General features: G+C 41.0%; 1 protein-coding gene across 1 annotated transcript in view; it reads left to right on the plus strand.

Moving 5' to 3' along the window:
• Positions 1-5,152, plus strand: part of LOC124798029 (probable ATP-dependent RNA helicase DHX35) — a 214,155-nt gene extending 209,003 nt beyond the window's left edge. The window contains exon 14 of the mRNA XM_047261243.1: positions 4,762-5,152. Within this exon, the coding sequence (XP_047117199.1) occupies positions 4,762-4,888 (127 nt within the window). The 3' untranslated portion in view covers positions 4,889-5,152. The remainder of the gene's footprint in view (positions 1-4,761) is intronic.
• Positions 5,153-21,581: the final 16,429 nt, after the last annotated feature.

The following is a 21,581-nucleotide window of genomic DNA, read 5'->3' on the forward strand; positions in this document are numbered from 1 at the left end:
ATGGTTCTAGAATTTATGCAGACATTCTCAAATCACTACAAAATGTGGTACTTCTAATGCCTACAGTGTTTATACCATTTCCACCACCTATCATTCATGATTTGTATACAAAGTAGTCAGAAACAGTCTGAAAAGTCTGTAATTGTGTTTCAGGGTAGGCTATGCTGAGAAATAATTGTTAAGAAAAAATTGCATATTTTGCAGCACTTATGAATTAGTTAGCATTGAAGTTATCCAATCAGGCCATTGTGTGCACAAATTCAAGCAGCCCTCCAGAGGTGGTGTCACCAAATGTGTTCTTTGTTTGGTTTTCTAAAGGTGAACAAGATGTGATACAAAAATTGGACGTGGGGTAATAAGGATCAAACCCGAGCCAAAGGCTGAGCAGTCTGGTGCGCTATCATCTAAGCTATCAGAACAACTGACATTAATTGTATCTGGTGGGCCACGTGAATCTGCTTGCACAATGACGTGATTGGTTAACTTCAGTGCGAATTAAGTCGGAAATGGCTTAATGAATTGAACTTTTCTCTTAACAATTATTTCTCAGAACAACCTTCCCTGCATCAACCTTACACGCTTTTCACAATGTCTCTGACTTTTGTAGTATTCATCCCAAATGTATTTCTCACATTTGTTCCCTCATACTCGATCTTTGTATATGGTGCCACTTCTTTATGTATGACACATATAGTTGACATTATACACCCCCCCCCCCTTCCCCCCACTCTCTTTTTCTCATTATTATTTTAATCTTGTGTCCCATATTATTACACTCAGGCTTATTATGATTTTTACATTTTATCTGTAAAGTTTTATTTACTGTGTATCTGGTGTAGGTATAGGAGCCTCCTCTTCTTTTGATTTAGATTAATGTATTTATTTTAACTCCAACACATTGTAAATGGACAGACAAGGCAGCCCTTTGTTTGCATAATTTCTCAGTACTGTCTGCGATTCGTAGTGGTTAATATGTTCCGTGTGTGCATTTTCATGCCCTCCTAGGCCCTCAGAAGGTCGAACTATGCAGTTCCTTGTTGGCCTTGGTGTGCTGTGCTAGCTGCTTGTAGTGTAACTGGTGTTTATATTTTCTCTTTACATGGCACTTTGCCTTCTGGTCCCTGGCTGTTGAATGCATTGTGGTTTTCAGTCCCTTACACATGGGAGGACATGAGCTTGTCTTTCCATACTGACGGCCCACCCGCCATGCATGTATGACTGTTTTCACTGAAATATGGAAGTTTTCTACTGATTATCTCATTGTTCATTACTTCTTTCATGGACTTCCTCTCTTGTCTATATACTTTTTAGCACCTGAGGATGGAGCTCTAATGCTCTGAAACTGATTGTGCAGTTAAGCAGATAAATTTTTATTACAACTGAAGCAGATTCTTACTTTATGAATATGTAGATGTGCCAATGAGAGATGATGGCAGGTGTATCAGGGGTCAGTTTCATTTTGTGTGATCATCCCCTCTCAGGAATAATTCCACCGACTACCTTCATGGTGTTGTGTTATCAGTGTGTACATGTGTCAATGTGTACCATAACTGAGCAGTCCAGGCAATCGCTCTCCAGGTTTTCATTGTCTGGCTGTGGTTTTATGTGCCTGTGCTAATCTCTGTGCATTATGACGTGTAGTGAACACTGCTACATAAGTGACTTCTGCAACCTTTGCTACATAAGTGACATCTGCAACCTTGGTTGTTACACTCATCAAATGCTGAAGTGACAAGTATGTTGTTGCACTGTGACTCAACTAATCGTTGTTAACAAATTCCAGTTGGGCCACAGTACTGCTGCAGTCCCCCAGATGTTGTAAACTTTTTCAGATTCTTTGTGTGACTTCTCTTTATAAGATGAAGGATTCAAGCAGATTGACATTTGATTCAGAAATACTGTCAGTGATTTCAAAACCATAATCATAATTTCAGAACCAGATTCTTCAAGCAGCCTCACAGTTTCTTTACCAGTCAAACTGTCCCCGGTTTTACTTTTGCAGCCGAGACAACTATGGAAGCACCGTGCAACAACAAATGTGAAGGAACTTATTATACCTGTAAATGATTTTCAAGTCATGTAGCACACTTTGGAAGCTGGAACATCATTTAGCAGCTCTCCAGAGTATTAAAAGAGTGAACTACTAACTTCAAGCTGTCAGTGCTTAGAAATAATGTGTCATGAAGTAACTATCAGGAAAGCCACACTCAGAAAGTCTTCAAGTGCCAACTGTTAGGGAAATCACAACACACCTGTAGTTTTTAAGTGCAGCGACCCATATGTGTTAAACTCCCCAATAATTGAAATCACCTCCTTCCCCTTTATCAGAAAATTGTTGTCCATGACAGTTGAATCTGGTAGTGACAATTTTCCATAACAGAGGCACTCACAATACAATCTTGACATGAGGATAAACTCCAGTGAATGCAAGACTGTGGAGGTAGAGTGTCTCTTAAATCTGGTACCCACAATCAGCCCCTGATCAACCACACCCATATTGCCCATTCTGCATTCAACTGTCAACAGAATGGTCACCTGTAATTCACTATTGTCCATTTCACACATTTGAAATCAACTGATGTTGAGGGAAATTCTGATTTATGAACAGTTCCTTATTATTATCAATGTAATATGGCAACAGGTAGATTTAGAGACTTCCTTTGATACTGTTGGCTGTAATACACACTTTGAGATTACGAAGATAGCAAGAATGAAATGCAGGGAGAAAAAGGCAATCTATAACTTACACAGAAACTAAACAGTAGTTATGAGTCGAAGGACATGAAACTGAGGCTATAATTGAGAAGAGGGGGGAAGTTGTAGCCTATCTCTGATGTTACACCATCTGTACATTGAGCAAGCAATAGAGCAAAGGAAATGAGTCAAATTTGGAAAAAGTAAATTTATGCTACAACTTAAGTGAAAGAAAGAATTGGTTTATAGCACATATCCTGAGGCTTCAAGGAATCATCAGTTTGGTAGTAGAGGGAAGAGAGAGAGAGAGAAAGAGAAAGAGAGAGAGAGAGAGAGAGGTGTGTGTGTGTGTTTAGATGTTGGTTATAGTAGTTATGCAGAGATGTAGAGGCTTGCATGGGCCAGATTATTTTTGAGTGGTGCATGAAACTATTCTGTGACTGCAGATCACAACAAGAAGTGCAACAACTACTTTCATTCCCCAGTGTGTCCTGAGTCCTCAGACTCACAACATGGCTTCTGTTTGTATGGATATACATTTTACTTATGATATGTTATTGTGCAACATTATTCATAATTACACTATGTGTAGCAGCTAATGCTTAATTTTAAGACTCATGTCTGGTTTTATATTCAGGACTGAACACTGATTATAGTCTTGGCATCAAACTTGGTGATATGAATACATATATTTTAATGTAACTTGAGCTGCTACTTAATAAAATTGATGACAACATTTGCAGATTGCCATATGTCCAACAAACAAGCTGGACAAAATAATAATTTAAACATCATATAAGTCAGATTTGTTATTGTAGTCTCCTCTCTTAAGTTATTTTAGTGGGCTGTGTAACATCTAACCATTTCTTTGGTCAGTTGTTGTACTGCATGATTTGTGGTGTTACAGTAAAATGCTAATAAAGATATGTTTAATTTACTGGCTAGTGTTTTCTAAGTTCATCAGGTCATATTTTCTTGTAATTATTGGTTATTGTAGTATTTCACATCATCCTATTCTACAGGGTGATTCAAAAAGAATACCACAACTTTAGGAATTTAAAACTCTGCAACGACAAAAGGCAGAGCTAAGCACTATCTGTTGGCGAATTAAGAGAGCTATAAAGTTTCATTTAGTTGTACATTTGTTCGCTTGAGGCGCTGTTGACTAGGCGTCAGCGTCAGTTGATGCTAAGATGGCGACCGCTCAACAGAAAGCTTTTTGTGTTATTGAGTACGGCAGAAGTGAATCGACGACAGTTGTTCAGCGTGCATTTCGAATGAAGTATGGTGTTAAACCTCCTGATAGGTGGTGTATTAAACATTGGTATAAACAGTTTACAGAGAATGGGTGTTTGTGCAAAGGGAAAAGTTCTGGACGGCCTCCAAGAAGCCCTGATCTTACCCCCTGCGATTTTTTCTTATGGGGGTATGTTAAGGATATGGTGTTTCGGCCACCTCTCCCAGCCACCATTGATGATTTGAAATGAGAAATAACAGCAGCTATCCAAACTGTTACGCCTGCTATGCTACAGAGAGTGTGGAACGAGTTGGAGTATCGGGTTGATATTGCTCGAGTGTCTGGAGGGGGCCATATTGAACATCTCTGAACCTGTTTTTGAGTGAAAAAAAACCTTTTTAAATACTCTTTGTAATTATGTATAACAGATGGTTATATTATGTTTCTTTCATTAAATACACATTTTTAAAGTTGTGGTATTCTTTTTGAATCACCCTGTATAACTTCTTTCTTTCTTTTTTCTTTCACTGTTGTTGTTGCTGCTATTTCTCGTACTACTACTACTACTACTACTACTACAGCTTTTGTTGTTGGTACTAGATTCATTACTAGATTCATTCCCAATGACATTAGAATAACTTGTGGTATAAAAAATTTGTCATTCCATAGAGCTGCTATCGGAGCAAGGACAGATATGACTTTTAATTTAAATGTGAATTTATTTCATTAATGAAAAAATTCTATTAAATATTCATTTCATGTTTTGTTATTGAGCAACATTTTCTTTGTGTACTTTTTCACATATCATATTTTCTTATCTTTTATTCCAGGTTATTATATTGTGAAATTCTTTACACAAATGAAGCATACATGAGAGACCTGACTGTTATTGATCCTTCATGGCTCGAAGAACTAGCTCCTCACTTCTACCAGAAAACAGTTGATAAAGATTACTAATCATTTTAATGGCTGTCTGACTAAGTACTTAATTTTGTATGACTTCAAAGGCTCTGTGTTTGCTGTACATGTGATTAGATCTTGTAATGAAAGGTCTGTCTTTTTTTGCATTAGTGGCTGGTATGAAATGAAATTTTATGTTACATTAAAGCTGTCACTTTGACCATACTTGAACTGGGGAGTCCACCTAGTCTGCAGAAATTAGAGGAGAAGTTCTTGGAACCATGTAAAAATAAGAGATTAATAAAATCAGAATGACTTTTACAATGTGTGCCTCAAGCTCCTGTGGACAGTTCACGTAGCTATCAATGAAAAGCAGAAACCTGGATTTGCTTGTGGTCTGACATACAATGTAACCTATTACTAAGGAAGGAGTCTTGTGTAAAAACAAGTTCTCATTGTTCACGTCATTAAAATGCTGTAATGTGTGTGTTGGAGCAATAGACATATCAGATTCAATTATGTAAATTGCATTTAAATTTGTATGTGTGAGGTATCTGAGTGATTTACAACAATTATATTTCAGACAAAAATTATAAACGTAAGAAAATTCCAAGGACAAGAAGACTGAAATTAAAACAATGGGTATTTTATTATGATTTGAACTGTAAATTTATTGTAACTACACATATTGCTACAACTTCAGAAATTACAGGTTTGTTTGAAATGCTGTGTCTGATGCAGGAGATAAAGACATCCTAAGAGGGTGCTTTGAAAAGTTCTCGGAACAGAGTAGAAGAAAAGTACTTACATCACTGAAACTTTTTTTGTTTTTCAATGTAGTTGCCTTGTAGATTAATGCACTTGGTACAATGGCATTCCAGTGCCTTGATCCCATCTCGAAAATGAGTTTCCTCCAGGCCTGCAAAATAGTTATCAACTCCTGCTAACAATTCTTTGTTTGAAGTGACTCTTCATCCACCAAGAAAAATTTTCAGTTTTAGGAAGAGATGGAAGTCTGACAGAGCCATATAATGCGAATAAGGTGGGTGTGGCAACAATTCATACCTTAGTTCATGTAATTTTGCCAGGGCGAAGACACGTGTGTGGGCGTACATTTTCTTGATGGAAGATGACTCTCTTCCGTGCTAAACGTGGCTTTTCTTCACATATATTTTGTTGCAATTTGACCAGGAGGTTAGCATAGTATTCTCCAGTAATTGTTTGCCCAGTGGGAAGATAATCTACAAACAGAATCTCCTTCGCATCCCAAAACATTGATACCATGACCTTTCCTACCAAAGGCATTGTCTTTGCTTTCTTTGGTGGTGGAGAATCTGCATGTTTCCACTGCTCTGAGTGTTGTTTTGTCTTGGGTATAGTAGTGCACCCAAGTTTCATCTGTGGTCACAAACTGGCACAAAAAACCTTATTCGTTTTTCCTAAAACGGGCCAAACATTGTTCTGATAGATACATTCTCATGCGTTTTTGATCCAGCTCAAGAATCGTGACACCTATCTTGCGGATAATTTTTTCATTTCTAATTCTTCAGTTAAAATGTGATATACATTTCAGATGGCATCTGGCAAGCATGAGCAATTTCAGGCACTTTTAATTGGTGATCCTCCATGATGTTTTTGTGCACTTTTGCAATGATTTCCGGAGTAGTGACATATCTTGGCCAACCACTGTGCAGATCATCATCTAAGCTCTCCTGACCAAATTTAAATTTATTTTTCCACTTGGCAACAGTTGAATATGACGGAGCAGAGTCCGCAGTGTATTATGGAAATCGCCATGAATGTCCTTTGCTTTCATACCTTTCCTTGCGAAGAACTTAACCATTGCTTGAATCTCAATTTTTTCCATCTTCGCAAATCAGTATGTGGGAACAACAACAAAGCCACATCACCACCACAGCTCTCTTCCAAGAGGCAACAATCCAATGAATATCACATGAACAACTCGTTGCGCTAGCACTGACCTCTCATGGTGATTCCGAGAACTTTTCAAACTACCCTTGTACCTTACAAACTCAAAATGAAAAGAGAAACAAATAAAGTATGGAATTCTGTAATGGTGAATTCTTGACATTCACTTATAGCTATACCTCATGCAATATTCTTTCATGTTTTCCTAGATAAAAAAAAAAGACTGTAAAGTTGTGGTGAACCTGAGTGATGGGTCGAGCACCACAATTCTTTATGAGGGAAAGTTCCACTATAGGTGATATCTCTTGCCTTCCTCTGACCTAGCCAGTTATGAGTAAACTTACTGCAGAGCATGGTGTTACCAGTTGTGTACATTTATTCCTCCAAGTGGCTTCATTGTCCAGCAAATAAATTTCTGTGACACCCTACTTATGCTCTCAGCTGCTAGATGTCATAGGTATGAATTCCTCTGATTACCATAGAACGACAAAGCACATGCTCTGCCAGTGGTATGAACCTCACTACTTTCAAGATGTTTTACTTTGTTTTCGCTAGTTAATAATATGTTTTGTGTGCTTACTTGGTGGCGAGGACACAGGAAGAAATAGCGTTCCCAGTTATATCTGCAACAGTTTACTGCACAATGTAAGGTGCTCTTTCCAATCTGGTCTTGACCTGGCATGAAGATGTGGCTAGCACATGGCAGGCACCAGGTGATGCGTGGGAGGGTGCGACAGATTCCCGGTGATTGACACTGGCGTGAGAGATGTGCAACTGGCGCCCAGTGAGACTGGCGGCATCAGTAGCCCTTGGCCTTAGTACAGCCTGTAAAGGCAGGCTGACTGATATGCATGTAGTCAGTGACACCATGGATGGTGCACGCAGGTAGGAGGCGTTTTCAGAAAGTAAGTTTACCAGATTTTTATATTTTTTTTTTTAGAAAAAAATTTATTTGAAAAAGATTACAGAATATTGTTGATACACTTGTTGCCTATTTTTCCACATAATCACCATGTGGTTTGTAATCTTACCCTCCCACACATCACTATTAAAGTTCTCATTCTTTGCACAAATTTTGAAAACTTCGAGAGGAGTAAGATTACATAAGAAGAACCTTTTTTACTTATCTTGACTATCTCGTTGTTGTTGTTGGTGGTGGTGGTGGTGGCTCAGAATCTTGTTGTGTCTAGGAGTACATTCTTGTTGCTGAAAATTCTGATTTGACCTTACAGGTTCTTGTTGCACTAAATAAATGATGAAGATTTGCCTGTTGCTATAAATACCTTTTATTTTATCCCATTCTTCTATACCACACTGTCTTCACAATCTCGATTTTCGTCACACCACAAATAACATTATTAGAGGCAAGATTATCAAAATACGTGCGTTTCCATCAGATGCTTGCCCGCAACTCATTACATTCTGCGGTGTTCAAATTATTCCAAAGAGTTTACAAAGCAAAAGAGTTTACAAACTTTCTCGACAAGAGAAGAATCTTTACCAACTTATATCATTATTTTATATATAAATCCTGAAATAAATTTGATAATTAGTGTTAGATTGTGCAATTAATAATATGAATTTAAAGTATGCCAGAAATTTCATAATTTCAATAATTTTTAAAAGAAGAGTAATTTTAACTGTTAGTACATATTGATTGTAACACATTAATTTCTTTTTTATACTTCAAAAATGACCGGTATATTTGAAACGGCAATAAAAACTAAACGAGCAGCGATAGAAATACACCGTTTGTTGCAATATGCTTGGGACAACAGTACATTTTCAGGCGGACAAACTTTCGAAATTACAGTAGTTACAATTTTCAACAACAGATGGCGCTGCAAGTGATGTGAAAGATATAGAAGACAACGCAGTCTGTGGGTGCGCCATTCTGTACATCATCTTTCTGCTGTAAGCGTGTGCTGTTCACAACATGCAAGTGTGCTGTAGACAACATGTTTTATTCCTTAGAACAGAGGATTTTTCTGGTGTTGGAATTCCACCGCCTAGAACACAGTGTTGTTGCAACAAGACGAAGTTTTCAACGGAGGTTTAATGTAACCAAAGGACCGAAAAGCGATACAATAAAGGATCTGTTTGAAAAATTTCAACGGACTGGGAACGTGACGGATGAACGTGCTGGAAAGGTAGGGCGACCGCGTACGGCAACCACAGAGGGCAACGCGCAGCTAGTGCAGCAGGTGATCCAACAGCGGCCTCAGGTTTCCGTTCGCCGTGTTGCAGCTGCGGTCCAAATGACGCCAACGTCCACGTATCGTCTCATGCGCCAGAGTTTACACCTCTATCCATACAAAATTCAAACGCGGCAACCCCTCAGCGCCGCTACCATTGCTGCACGAGACACATTCGCTAACGATATAGTGCACAGGATTGATGACGGCGATATGCATGTGGGCAGCATTTGGTTTACTGACGAAGCTTATTTTTACCTGGACGGCTTCGTCAATAAACAGAACTGGCGCATATGGGGAACCGAAAAGCCCCATGTTGCAGTCCCATCGTCCCTGCATCCTCAAAAAGTACTGGTCTGGGCCGCCATTTATTCCAAAGGAATCATTGGCCCATTTTTCAGATCCGAAACGATTACTGCATCACGCTATCTGGACATTCTTCGTGAATTTGTGGCGGTACAAACTGCCTTAGACGACACTGCGAACACCTCGTGGTTTATGCAAGATGGTGCCCGGCCACATCGCACGGCCGACGTCTTTAATTTCCTGAATGAATATTTCGATGATCGTGTGATTGCTTTGGGCTATCCGAAACATACAGGAGGCGGCGTGGATTGGCCTCCCTATTCGCCAGACATGAACCCCTGTGACTTCTTTCTGTGGGGACACTTGAAAGACCAGGTGTACCGCCAGAATCCAGAAACAATTGAACAGCTGAAGCAGTACATCTCATCTGCATGTGAAGCCATTCCGCCAGACACGTTCAAAGGTTTCGGGTAATTTCATTCAGAGACTACGCCATATTATTGCTACGCATGGTGGATATGTGGAAAATATCGTACTATAGAGTTTCCCAGACCGCAGCGCCATCTGTTGTTGAAAATTGTAACTACTGTAATTTCGAAAGTTTGTCTGCCTGAAAATGTACTGTTGTCCCAAGCATATTGCAACAAACGGTGTATTTCTATTGCTGCTCGTTTAGTTTTTATTGCTGTTTCAAATATACCGGTCATTTTTGAAACACCCTGTATATTATTTTTATATATATATATATATACACTCCTGGAAATTGAAATAAGAACACCGTGAATTCATTGTCCCAGGAAGGGGAAACTTTATTGACACATTCCTGAGGTCAGATACATCACATGATCACACTGACAGAACCACAGGCACATAGACACAGGCAACAGAGCATGCACAATGTCGGCACTAGTACAGCGTATATCCACCTTTCGCAGCAATGCAGGCTGCTATTCTCCCATGGAGACGATCGTAGAGATGCTGGATGTAGTCCTGTGGAACGGCTTGCCATGCCATTTCCACCTTTCGCCTCAGTTGGACCAGCGTTCGTGCTGGACGTGCAGACCACGTGAGACGACGCTTCATCCAGTCCCAAACATGCTCAATGGGGGACAGATCCGGAGATCTTGCTGGCCAGGGTAGTTGACTTACACCTTCTAGAGCACGTTGGGTGGCACGGGATACATGCGGACGTGCATTGTCCTGTTGGAACAGCAAGTTCCCTTGCGGTCTAGGAATGGTAGAACGATGGGTTCGATGACGGTTTGGATGTACCGTGCACTATTCAGTGTCCCCTCGACGATCACCAGTGGTGTACGGCCAGTGTAGGAGATCGCTCCCCACACCATGATGCCGGGTGTTGGCCCTGTGTGCCTCGGTCGTATGCAGTCCTGATTGTGGCGCTCACCTGCACGGCGCCAAACACGCATACGACCATCATTGGCACCAAGGCAGAAGCGACTCTCATCGCTGAAGACGACACGTCTCCATTCGTCCCTCCATTCACGCCTGTCGCGACACCACTGGAGGCGGGCTGCACGATGTTGGGGCGTGAGCGGAAGACGGCCTAACGGTGTGCGGGACCGTAGCCCAGCTTCATGGAGACGGTTGCGAATGGTCCTCGCCGATACCCCAGGAGCAACAGTGTCCCTAATTTGCTGGGAAGTGGCGGTGCGGTCCCCTACGGCACTGCGTAGGATCCTACGGTCTTGGCGTGCATCCGTGCGTCGCTGCGGTCCGGTCCCAGGTCGACGGGCACGTGCACCTTCCGCCGACCACTGGCGACAACATCGATGTACTGTGGAGACCTCACGCCCCACGTGTTGAGCAATTCGGCGGTACGTCCACCCGGCCTCCCGCATGCCCACTATACGCCCTCGCTCAAAGTCCGTCAACTGCACATACGGTTCACGTCCACGCTGTCGCGGCATGCTAACAGTGTTAAAGACTGCGATGGAGCTCCGTATGCCACGGCAAACTGGCTGACACTGACGGCGGCGGTGCACAAATGCTGCGCAGCTAGCGCCATTCGACGGCCAACACCGCGGTTCCTGGTGTGTCCGCTGTGCCGTGCGTGTGATCATTGCTTGTACAGCCCTCTCGCAGTGTCCGGAGCAAGTATGGTGGGTCTGACACACCGGTGTCAATGTGTTCTTTTTTCCATTTCCAGGAGTGTATAATAGAGGGAAACATTCCACGTAGGAAATATATATCTAAAAAGACTTACCTTAGGGGGAAAAAAGGACGGGTATACACTCGCACACACACACATATCCATCCACACATATACAGACACAAGCAGACATATTTAAAGACAAAGAGTTTGCCCAAACTCTTTCCGCTCCCTGGATTGGAATGACTCCTTACCCTCTCCCTTAAAACCCACATCCCTTCGTCTTTCCCTCTCCTTCCCTCTTTCCTGATGAGGCAACAGTTTGTTGCGAAAGCTTGAATTTTGTGTGTATGTTTGTGTTTGTTTGTGTGTCTGTCAACCTGCCAGCACTTTCATTTGGTAAGTTACATCATCTTTGTATATATATATATATATATATATATATATATATATATATATAAAATAGAAGGAAACATTCCACGTGGGGAAAAAAATATATCTAAAAAGAAAGATGATGTGACTTACCATATGAAAGCGCTGGCACGTCGATAGACACACAAACATACACGCAAAATTCTAAATATGGGGCCTGGTTGCTTTCGAAATAAGTTAAAATAACCTAAAGTCAACCAGTTTCGGCAATTTATTTTGCGTATGGGGCCTGGTTGCTTTCGAAATAAGTTAAAATAACCTAAAGTAAGTCGGAGTCGATTGTACACTGCCGCCAACCAATTAGAATTTTGTGTGTATGTTTGTGTTTGTTTGTGTGTCTATTGACGTGCCAGCGCTTTCCTTTGGTAAGTCACATCATCTTTGTTTTTAGATATATTTTTCCCATGTGGAATGTTTCCCTATATATTTTTTTTTTTGTGTGTGTGTGTGGATGGATATGTGTGTGTGTGTGTGTGTGTGTGTGAGAGTGTATACCCGTCCTTTTCTCCCCCTAAGGTAAGTCTTTCCGCTCCCGGGATTGGAATGACTCCTTACCCTCTCCCTTAAAACCCACTTCCTTTCGTCTTTCCCTCTCCTTCCCTCTTTCCTGATGAGGCAACAGTTTGTTGCGAACACTTGAATTTTGTGTGTATGTATGTGTCTGTCTGTGTTTCTATCGACCTGCCAGCGCTTAAGCAGGGCAATGTTAGAGGAAGGTGACTTGTTATAGGCTCAATGCAGGTGGAGAGCAATGGCACAGGCTTCTTTATGCCATCTTCAAAGAACTCTTCTGCCAGCTCCTTTCCCCACTTCAGAATGTCTTCCTGCACCTTCTTGTAGGTATAAAATTTAATTCCTCTCATGCATGACTTAAAGGGAAGTGAAAAGATGATAATCTGAAGTTACTGAATCAGGAAAATATGGGGGTCTGGTTCAAAACATCCCAGCCAAAATTAGTGCAAGAGTGCCATGGGGGGTAAGGCTGGTGAGAATGAGCATTGTCATGCAACAAGCACACTCCTCTCATCAGTATTCCCCTCTTGATGTTTTGAGGTTCCCCTCCTAATGTTCTGATTGCTCCTGTTGAGTTTATTTAGGGTATCACAATATTCTTGTGCATTGATGGTCTCCCCATGAGGCAGAAATTTGACCAAAATTATGACTTTTCAGTCCCAAAACAATGGAGCCATGATTTTTTTGACCAAAATTGTGGTTTTGAATTTTTTGGCATGTGGGGAATTGGTGTGATACCACTGTCATGACTGGCTTTTTGCCTCAGGCATTTAATAAGCCACCCACATTTCATCTCCAGTCACAGCAGAGCTCAGAAAATTCTCACCTTCAAGTTCAAATTTGCTAAAAAAACTTGCAGTTGCTATTGACCAAATTTTTCTTATGCTGATCTGTCAGTTGTTTTGGGACCCATCTTGCACACAGTTTTCAGTATCCCAGCATTTCTGTGAGTGTGTCACATAAGAGTGTTCTGGAAATTTGTGAAAACATTGCAAAAATTTCATCAACTGCCAATCAGTGGTCTACACAAACAGTGTCTTTGATTTTTTGCACCACTCATGAGTCAAATTGGGAGGTCTTCCATGCCTCTGTTCATCATGAACATTTGTTCTGCCTCCACTAAACTCCATGCACCACTTAAACATATTCGTTCTGTTGATAGCACCTTCACTGTAAACCATTTTAATTTGAGAAAAAGATTCAGTAGGTGTTATTCCTTCTGCGAGTAGGAAGCAGATTACAGTACAGTATGTGGCTCGCACTTGATGGGGTTTCTTGCCAACATCTTTCACATAACTGGACACTAAAACATTAGTTTACATACTACCAGGTTCTTGTGATGATTGCACTGGTCAGGGGATTCCTGCTGCTCTGTACCGCTCAGTGTTGCCAACCCTCAAAAAGTAAAAAAAGCTGCAGCCCATTATGGCCACAGTACACTTACTTTCTGAAGTGCTTTGTATGTGCTGTCACTTAGTCGTGGATGAAGAAAATAGTTCCATGATCACTATGCCGCTACACCAGCGGTATGCATGCAGCTTACTGGAAACTGGCACCTTTGGTAATGAAACACTTGTAGCCGTGCCTGTAGACAGTCCAAAAAACATGGGGGTAATGTTGGGGCAGCTCCAATACCTCGCACCCTTTAGGAGGAGATGTGTGATGACTGAGTGTTGTGTGATGTCCTTAGGTTAGTTAGGTTTAAGTAGTTCTAAGTTCTAGGGGACTGATGACCATAGATGTTAAGTCCCATAGTGCTCAGAGCCATTTGAACCATTTTTTGAGGAGATGGCAGGGCCAACTCAGTGGAATTTAGAGGGAAGAGGGGGAACGGGAATGCCTGGAGGGCATAGAAGGGGTCGGGACAGAGAGCACACTCAGAACACCAAAAGCAAAGTATGGGCTGGGGAGTGAAGGCTTCACCGACAATGGCCTCCAAGATGCGACTACTGTCCAGAACACACGGCATGCGGAAAAACACACAAGCCAAAAAAGGGAGGCTTAGAGGGAGGCCCAAAGTGGTGGCAAAATGTTGCTGGGTCTGTTATAAGCAGAAGAGCAGAAAAAGAACAACATCATGAATAAGCAGTACCACAGGGAAAGAAAGCACTATGACTAGGTACCCAGAAGACATGCATGGGCCAGAAACATGCAATATGTCCAATACGCGGACAACAGGTTAGGACACGGAAATATTGAAGATGATGCAAAAGGCATGCAAGAGTGCCATATAGATTGATGTGAGGCAGCACCTGCAGGGTGTCTGCGATTGATGGCAGGCAGGAGCTCAACCAATGACATCCATCTGTCACACAGGATGAGTTGAGCGGAAGTCGAAGGGTCAGCAGCAGGTGACTGGAGGGAGGATTCAGTCATCGGCTGCAGCCAGACACACCTGATAAGGCTGACTGGATCTTTGATGCCAATGGGAGGTATGGGCTTGACCACTGAAGGGTAATGTAGATGCAAAAGAAGAAGGAGGTACTGCAACTACCTTGTCACCAGCTTATGCATGTCAGCAAGTGCTTGGGACAGTGGTAGCAGATATGGCAATGTGCTTAGGGTGGACAGCCATGCTGCCAACACTGGGGTGCTGCAGCAGAGCTGGGCCATCCCTTGCCATCCTTAGTCCATGTGTGGACAAGCTGCCAGGTGCAACCTCAAGGGTGATGCCAGTTCCAGGATGCCAGGCATTAGCAATGAGTGGCAGCATGGCTCATCCAACGATGGCTGCTGGTTGGATGATGATAGCTGTGCGAGGTGGGCAGTGATGGTGAAAAGCGAGGCACAAGGAATCCCAGTTGACAGCCACACCACTAATCGATATGTTGCAGTAAGTTGGAACATTTTGTCGCCAGTTGTTGTGTTCTTGCATGGTGGGAAGGCCACAGGAAGTAAACAGTGATTCCCACTGACATCTGAAGGTCATTGCACAAGGATAACAATAACATGGCATATAGTATCACAATATAAAAGGCTGTTTTGGATCTGGTCTGGAACCAGTGTGGTGCAGTGACTGGTACTTGATGATGCTCAACAGGGCTTGGCAGGTGCATGGTTGTTGATTCTGTGAGAGGGTGCAACTGGTGCCTGATGAAACTGGCAGTGTTGGTAGGCCAATGAGGCAGCGGCAGCATTGACAGGCATGAGCAGGCATCAGTGGCCACTGGTGAGTCTCCACTCAACCAACAGCACTCATCTGGGACTTGGTGAGGTCAATGGGCTGGCAACAGCAATATTGCTCTGGGCAGTGATAGCATTGGCAGGCGTCAGCGGCAGCTGTGATGTGTCGCTTGGCCAGCAGTGCCACCCAGGATGCAATGGTGATGACAGTGTGTGGTGGCATAGAGTCGAGGAGCTAGTGACGAGATTGGAGTGACAGCCCAACCGGGAGTGGATGGATCCTCAGGAATCCGGCAATACTGACAGGCTGCCAAAATGGATGGTGAGGCTCTGAGTGGTGAACCACAAGCAACCAGCATAAATTGCCCATAGTGGTAGAACCTTCTGCATGCTGGTGGCCTCAGCACAGCCTATAAAAGTAGGCAGATTGATTTGCATAGTCAGATGGCTGATCACCGGCCCACCATGGGTGGTGTGCACAACAGATATGTGTAGGCATGTGAATGCGGATGAAGAAAATAGTTCCACAGTCGTTGGCCACTATTGGTGTGTACGGGTATCTTGGCAGGAAACTGGATCTCTGGCAAGGAAACACCTGCAGCTAGTTAGTTAGTTAGTTAGCTAGTTACGTGTTCCATTGATCAATAGCATGGAAAACTGTTATGATGTGGAATGTGTCAAATGCGCAAGAAATGCACACAGGAAACAAGTTTTTTTTTTTTTTCCTCTCTCTCTATGTTATACCTAAATATCTCTATTATCTATCCTGTTCGCTTAAATGGCACAAAATGCATATATTATATCTCCAGATTTATTTACTCATATTCAAGAATTCATCTATGGTATAGAAGGAGTTGTCAAGGAAGTATGATTTCAATTTGTTTTTGAAACAATTACTGCTGTCTGTCGGACATTTTATTTCATCGGGTAATTTATCAAAAAGTTTTATAGCAGCATATTTTACCCCTTTCTGTGCCAAAGATAGGTTAAGTAAAGTATAGTGTAGGTCTTTCTTTTTTCTGGTATTGTAATCATGAATGTCACTGCTGATTTTAAACTGGTCCATGTTGTTGAGGAACAATTTCATTACTGAGTAAATGTACTGTGAAGCAGTTGTAAGAATTCCTAAACTTTTAAACAGATGCCTACAAGATGTGCGACTATGAACCCCGCAAATTATTCTAACTGCTTTCTTTTGAGCAGTGAATACCTTTTGCATAAGTGTTGATTTGCCCCAGAATATTATTCTGTATGACATCAGAGAGTGGAAGTATGCAAAGTGTGTTAGCTTACTAATTTCTACATCCCCAAAATTGGCAATTATTCTGATTGCAAAAGTTGCTGAACCTAATCGCTTTAGGAGATCCAAAATATGAATTTTCCAATTAAGATTCTCATCTATATGTACACCCAAAAACTTAGTATGCTCTACCCTGGCTACTGACTTCTTTTGATGTGTTATGTTTATTGAAGGAATTATACTTTTTGCAGCAGAAAATTGGATGCACTATGTTTTTTCAAAGTTCAGAGCAAGCCCATTCACAGAAAACCAATTAATAACTTTTCCAAAGACCTTATTTGTATCATTTTCTATTGGACTTTCTTTTACTGGATTTGTAATTATGCTTGTATCATCAGCAAACAGTGTTAGTTCAGCATCTTGTTTCACATAAGAAAGGAAGTCATTCACATATATCAAGAACAGGAGGGGACCCATGTTCGAACCTTGTGGAACACCTAATGTAATTTCACCCCAGTTAGATGAAGTGGCAAACTCTTTTGAATCACTTGAAGCATACAAAGAGAGTTTTTGCTTCCTGTTCTGTAGATATGACTTAAACCACTCATATGCTGTTCCATTTATACCATAGAATTATAATTTCTCTAACATAATGTCATGGTTCACACAATCAAATGCTTTGGATAAGTCACAGAATATTCCTACTGGTGACATTTTACTATTTCAAGACTCTATTATGTGGACAGTGAAATTGTATATTGCTGTCTCAGTGGAACAGCATTTATGAAATCCGAACTGTGATTTACTAAATATCCCATTACTGTTGAGATGGCTAACCACTCTTGAGTACATTACTTTCTCAAAGATTTTTGAAAATGCTGTAAGCAAGGATGCTGGCCAGTAATTATTGACATCTGTGGTTTCCCTCTTTTTGTAGAGAGGCCTGACAATGGCATATTTCAACATGTCAGGGAAAATACCCTAAGTCAGTGATGCATTACATATGTGACTCAAGACATCAGCTGTAATTGCTCCACATTGTTTTAATAACTTGTTCAGATGTCATCTACTCCAACAGAACATTTATTTTTCAAAGATTTAATAATTTTCCTTATTTCACAAGATGATGTTAGATGTAACTTAATCTGACTAAAATTTTTCAAAACTAACTCTTCCATGTACTGCATGGCTTTTTCTTTTGAACTATTCTCACCAATTTTTTCTCAGTGATTGTTAAATACATTGGCTACCTGTGTACTGTTGGTTAAGATGGTCTCATTCTCTTTAACAGTAACACTGCCTACCCCAGTGGTTACTTTTCCTTTCTCCCTTCTAACAACATTCCTTATTGATTTGATTTTATTGCTGGAGTTGTTAATTTCTTCACTAACATACATATTTCTTGATCTCCTTACAACTTTTCTCAGAATGTTAGAATAATTTTTATAGTGTAAAACTACTTCTGGATCTTTACTAGTTCTTGCTGACTCATACAGTTTTCTTTTTCTTTCTGAAGACACTTTAATACCTGTAGTAATCCAAAGTTTCTTTGAAAAGTTTGTAGTGTTACATTTATTAATTTTTTTTTTTGAAAACAATGTTCGAAAAAGGATATAAATTTATCAAGAAATATGCTGCATTTGTCATTAGCATTTGGCTCATTATATACATCTTCCCAGTTTACGTTTCCTAAACTTACTCTGAAGTGATCTATAGATACCGGGTTGAGCACCCTCACACTTTTACTTGATGGTTTCTGAAGTGTACACCCTGTTAGGTTTTATAAGTGAATCAGTTGTGCATCATGGTCAGATAATCCATTTACCACATGTAAAGCATTTGTTTGTTCTACATCCTCTTGCTGTACAAATGCATTATCTATTAGAGTACTACACTCCTGAGCTATATGCGTAGGGAAATTGATCATTGATTCTAAGTTATATGTTGTTAACAACACTTCTAGTTCACTTTTCCTATCCCAATTACTTAGAAAGTTAACATTGAAATCACCACAGATTAATAACTTCTTCTTTTTGTCTGACAGACAGCTTAAATGGGTGTCAAACTTCTTTTATGAATAGCTCCCAATCTCCTAGTGGAGACCTGTACACTGTTGCTAGTGTTAACACAACATTATCTAGCTGAAGTTCACTTGCACAAACCTCTTGCTGTACAAATGCATTATCTATTAGAGTACTACACTCCTGAGCTATATGCGTAGGGAAATTGATCATTGATTCTAAGTTATATGTTGTTAACAACACTTCTAGTTCACTTTTCCTATCCCAATTACTTAGAAAGTTAACATTGAAATCACCACAGATTAATAACTTCTTCTTTTTGTCTGACAGACAGCTTAAATGGGTGTCAAACTTCTTTTATGAATAGCTCCCAATCTCCTAGTGGAGACCTGTACACTGTTGCTAGTGTTAACACAACATTATCTAGCTGAAGTTCACTTGCACAAACCTCAAAGCTCTGATCAACACAAAATTTGCTTGCTTCAACAGTTCTGTATTTATACCCTTGTTTTATGAAAATGACAACTTCTTCTTTGTCCATACTAGATCTACAAGTGTAAGATGCTAAATTATACCCATTTATACTGACATTTTCCATTACCACAGTTACATGGTGCTCAGACAGACAAAGTATATCAATCTCATTCTTATTTTTGAGATCATCTAAACACATCATCAGCTCATCTACTTTATTTTTTATTCCCCTGATATTTTGGTGAAGTAAGTTGATACCACCCTTAGATTTATTCCTATTTGCTGTGCACGAAGTGTCTTCTATTTTCCTTGGTTGTTGTCTGTCTGTAATTTGGCTTTAACCTAAAAAAGCTGTCTGCCTGGTCCCAATAACCACAGGGATTACCCCTTGTTTGACTGTGGCCCCCCTTACAGTCTGCTAATAGAGAAGCTAACTTATTTTTTCCCTTCCTATTAAAGTGCAGGCCATGTGTAGTGTAACCCCACCTACCAATAGCATCAACTGGAACAACACTCATGTGAGACTTTGCCGGTGTCTGGAGCATCCCGTTCAGCTCAGTATTAACATGCCTTACAGCAGTGTTTACCCAGGTCTGATCATGGTGCTGAAAGACCTCCACAAACCCCACATTCGTGCGCCCAGTTTCTCCTCCTATTTTATCCAGGTCACTCCTAATACTATATTTTGGATTCATAGCCCGGCTGTTTCCTGCTCCCCCAACTATAATTACCTGATCTTCCTTCTCAAAGTCCTTGCATAGCTGACCTAAGTTTTCTGTCACCTGGCTAAGGCTAGCACTTGGTTTCACAGAACTTGTGACCTGGTACTCTGTCCCTAATTTCTCCTGAAGCTGTTGGCCCACACCCCTCCCATGACTGCTGCCTATAAGCAGAATTCTTCTTTTCCTATTCTGGTTTGATCCTGACCTGTCTATTTCTTTAAGCTAGTATTCTGCTTCAACCTACATTCAACTACATCTGAATGAGGCCCTTCCTCCACTACTTCAGATAGCAAGCCAAATTGATTTGCTAACTGAATTTCAGAAGTTTTATCAATTGTTTCCCATTTTTGCCCTTTGCTTGCTACCTTTTCCCAGCGCCCAGAGTCCCTTTCCTCCCTTAGCTTACATAATTCCAAATTCGCGATTTCTCATTCAGCCTTAAGGGCACAAATCTTTGCCTCCTGTTCCATGATTTTTCTGTCCTTTCTACATAACCTACACTGCCATGGAAGAGTCTCATTATCTACCCTCGTTTCCTCTCCACTTGCACTCGCCCCAATGAAACCACAACCTACAGTCTATACAGAACACCCCCTCTTTCAAATTTCTATGGCAACCACCACACTTGTCAAACATGGTCTGATAGTAAAACGTAACACAAAAGCAGAAAATAACTTCAATAACACAGTAGTTTTGTAACTAGTCACTAGAGACAACCATCAGTACCCAGGGGCAATGTTGATGGATAGAGTGACTTGGTTAGGAGCCAGCTTCAGTAATATGTATATTACCACATAGAAGGGAGCTTCATTTTAAGCTTTTGCAGAAACAATGTGAGAGAAACATGTTTTGGGTACAAATGGAAAAGCTTATTGATTTGATGGAAATATTTTGTTTGACATTAGAGAATAATAAGACATTTGTGATTAACAAGATGAATAAAGACAATGAGATATTAATTCATGGTTTCTACCATAAAATATTGAGTTGCTTGATATGTTGTAACTAACAGCTGGCATTTTTACCATGTTCATTACTTTGTTTTCAATATAATAGAGGGAAACATTCCACGTGGGAAAAATATATCTGAAAACAAAGAAGATGTGACTTACCAAATGAAAGCGCTGGCAGGTTGATAGACACACAAACAAACACAAACATACACAGAATTCTAGCTTTCGCAACCAACGGTTGCTTCATCAGGAAAGAGGGAAGGAGAGGGAAAGACGAAAGGATGTGGGTTTTAAGGGAGAGGGTAAGGAGTCATTCCAATCCCGGGAGTGGAAAGACTTACCTTAGGGGGAAAAAAGGACAGGTATACACTCGCATACACACACATATCCCTCTGCACATACACAGACACAAGCAGACATTTGTAAAGGCAAAGAGTTTGGGCAGAGATGCAGAGGTACATAGGCAAAGATGTTGTTGAATGACAGGTGAGGTATGAGCGGCGGCAACTTGAAATAGCAGAGGTTGAGGCCTGGCGGGTTACGAGAAGAGAGGATATACTGAAGGGCAAGTTCCCATCTCCGGAGTTCTGACAGGTTGGGAAGTATCCAGATAACCCAGACGGTGAGACGGTGTAACACTGTGCCAAGATGTGCTGGCCGTGCACCAAGGCATGTTTAGCCACAGGGTGATCCCCATTACCAACAAACACTGTCTGCCTGTGTCCATTCATG

The sequence above is a fragment of the Schistocerca piceifrons genome, chromosome 5 (assembly GCF_021461385.2).
Source record: "Schistocerca piceifrons isolate TAMUIC-IGC-003096 chromosome 5, iqSchPice1.1, whole genome shotgun sequence".
NCBI classification, from domain to species: domain Eukaryota; kingdom Metazoa; phylum Arthropoda; class Insecta; order Orthoptera; family Acrididae; genus Schistocerca; species Schistocerca piceifrons.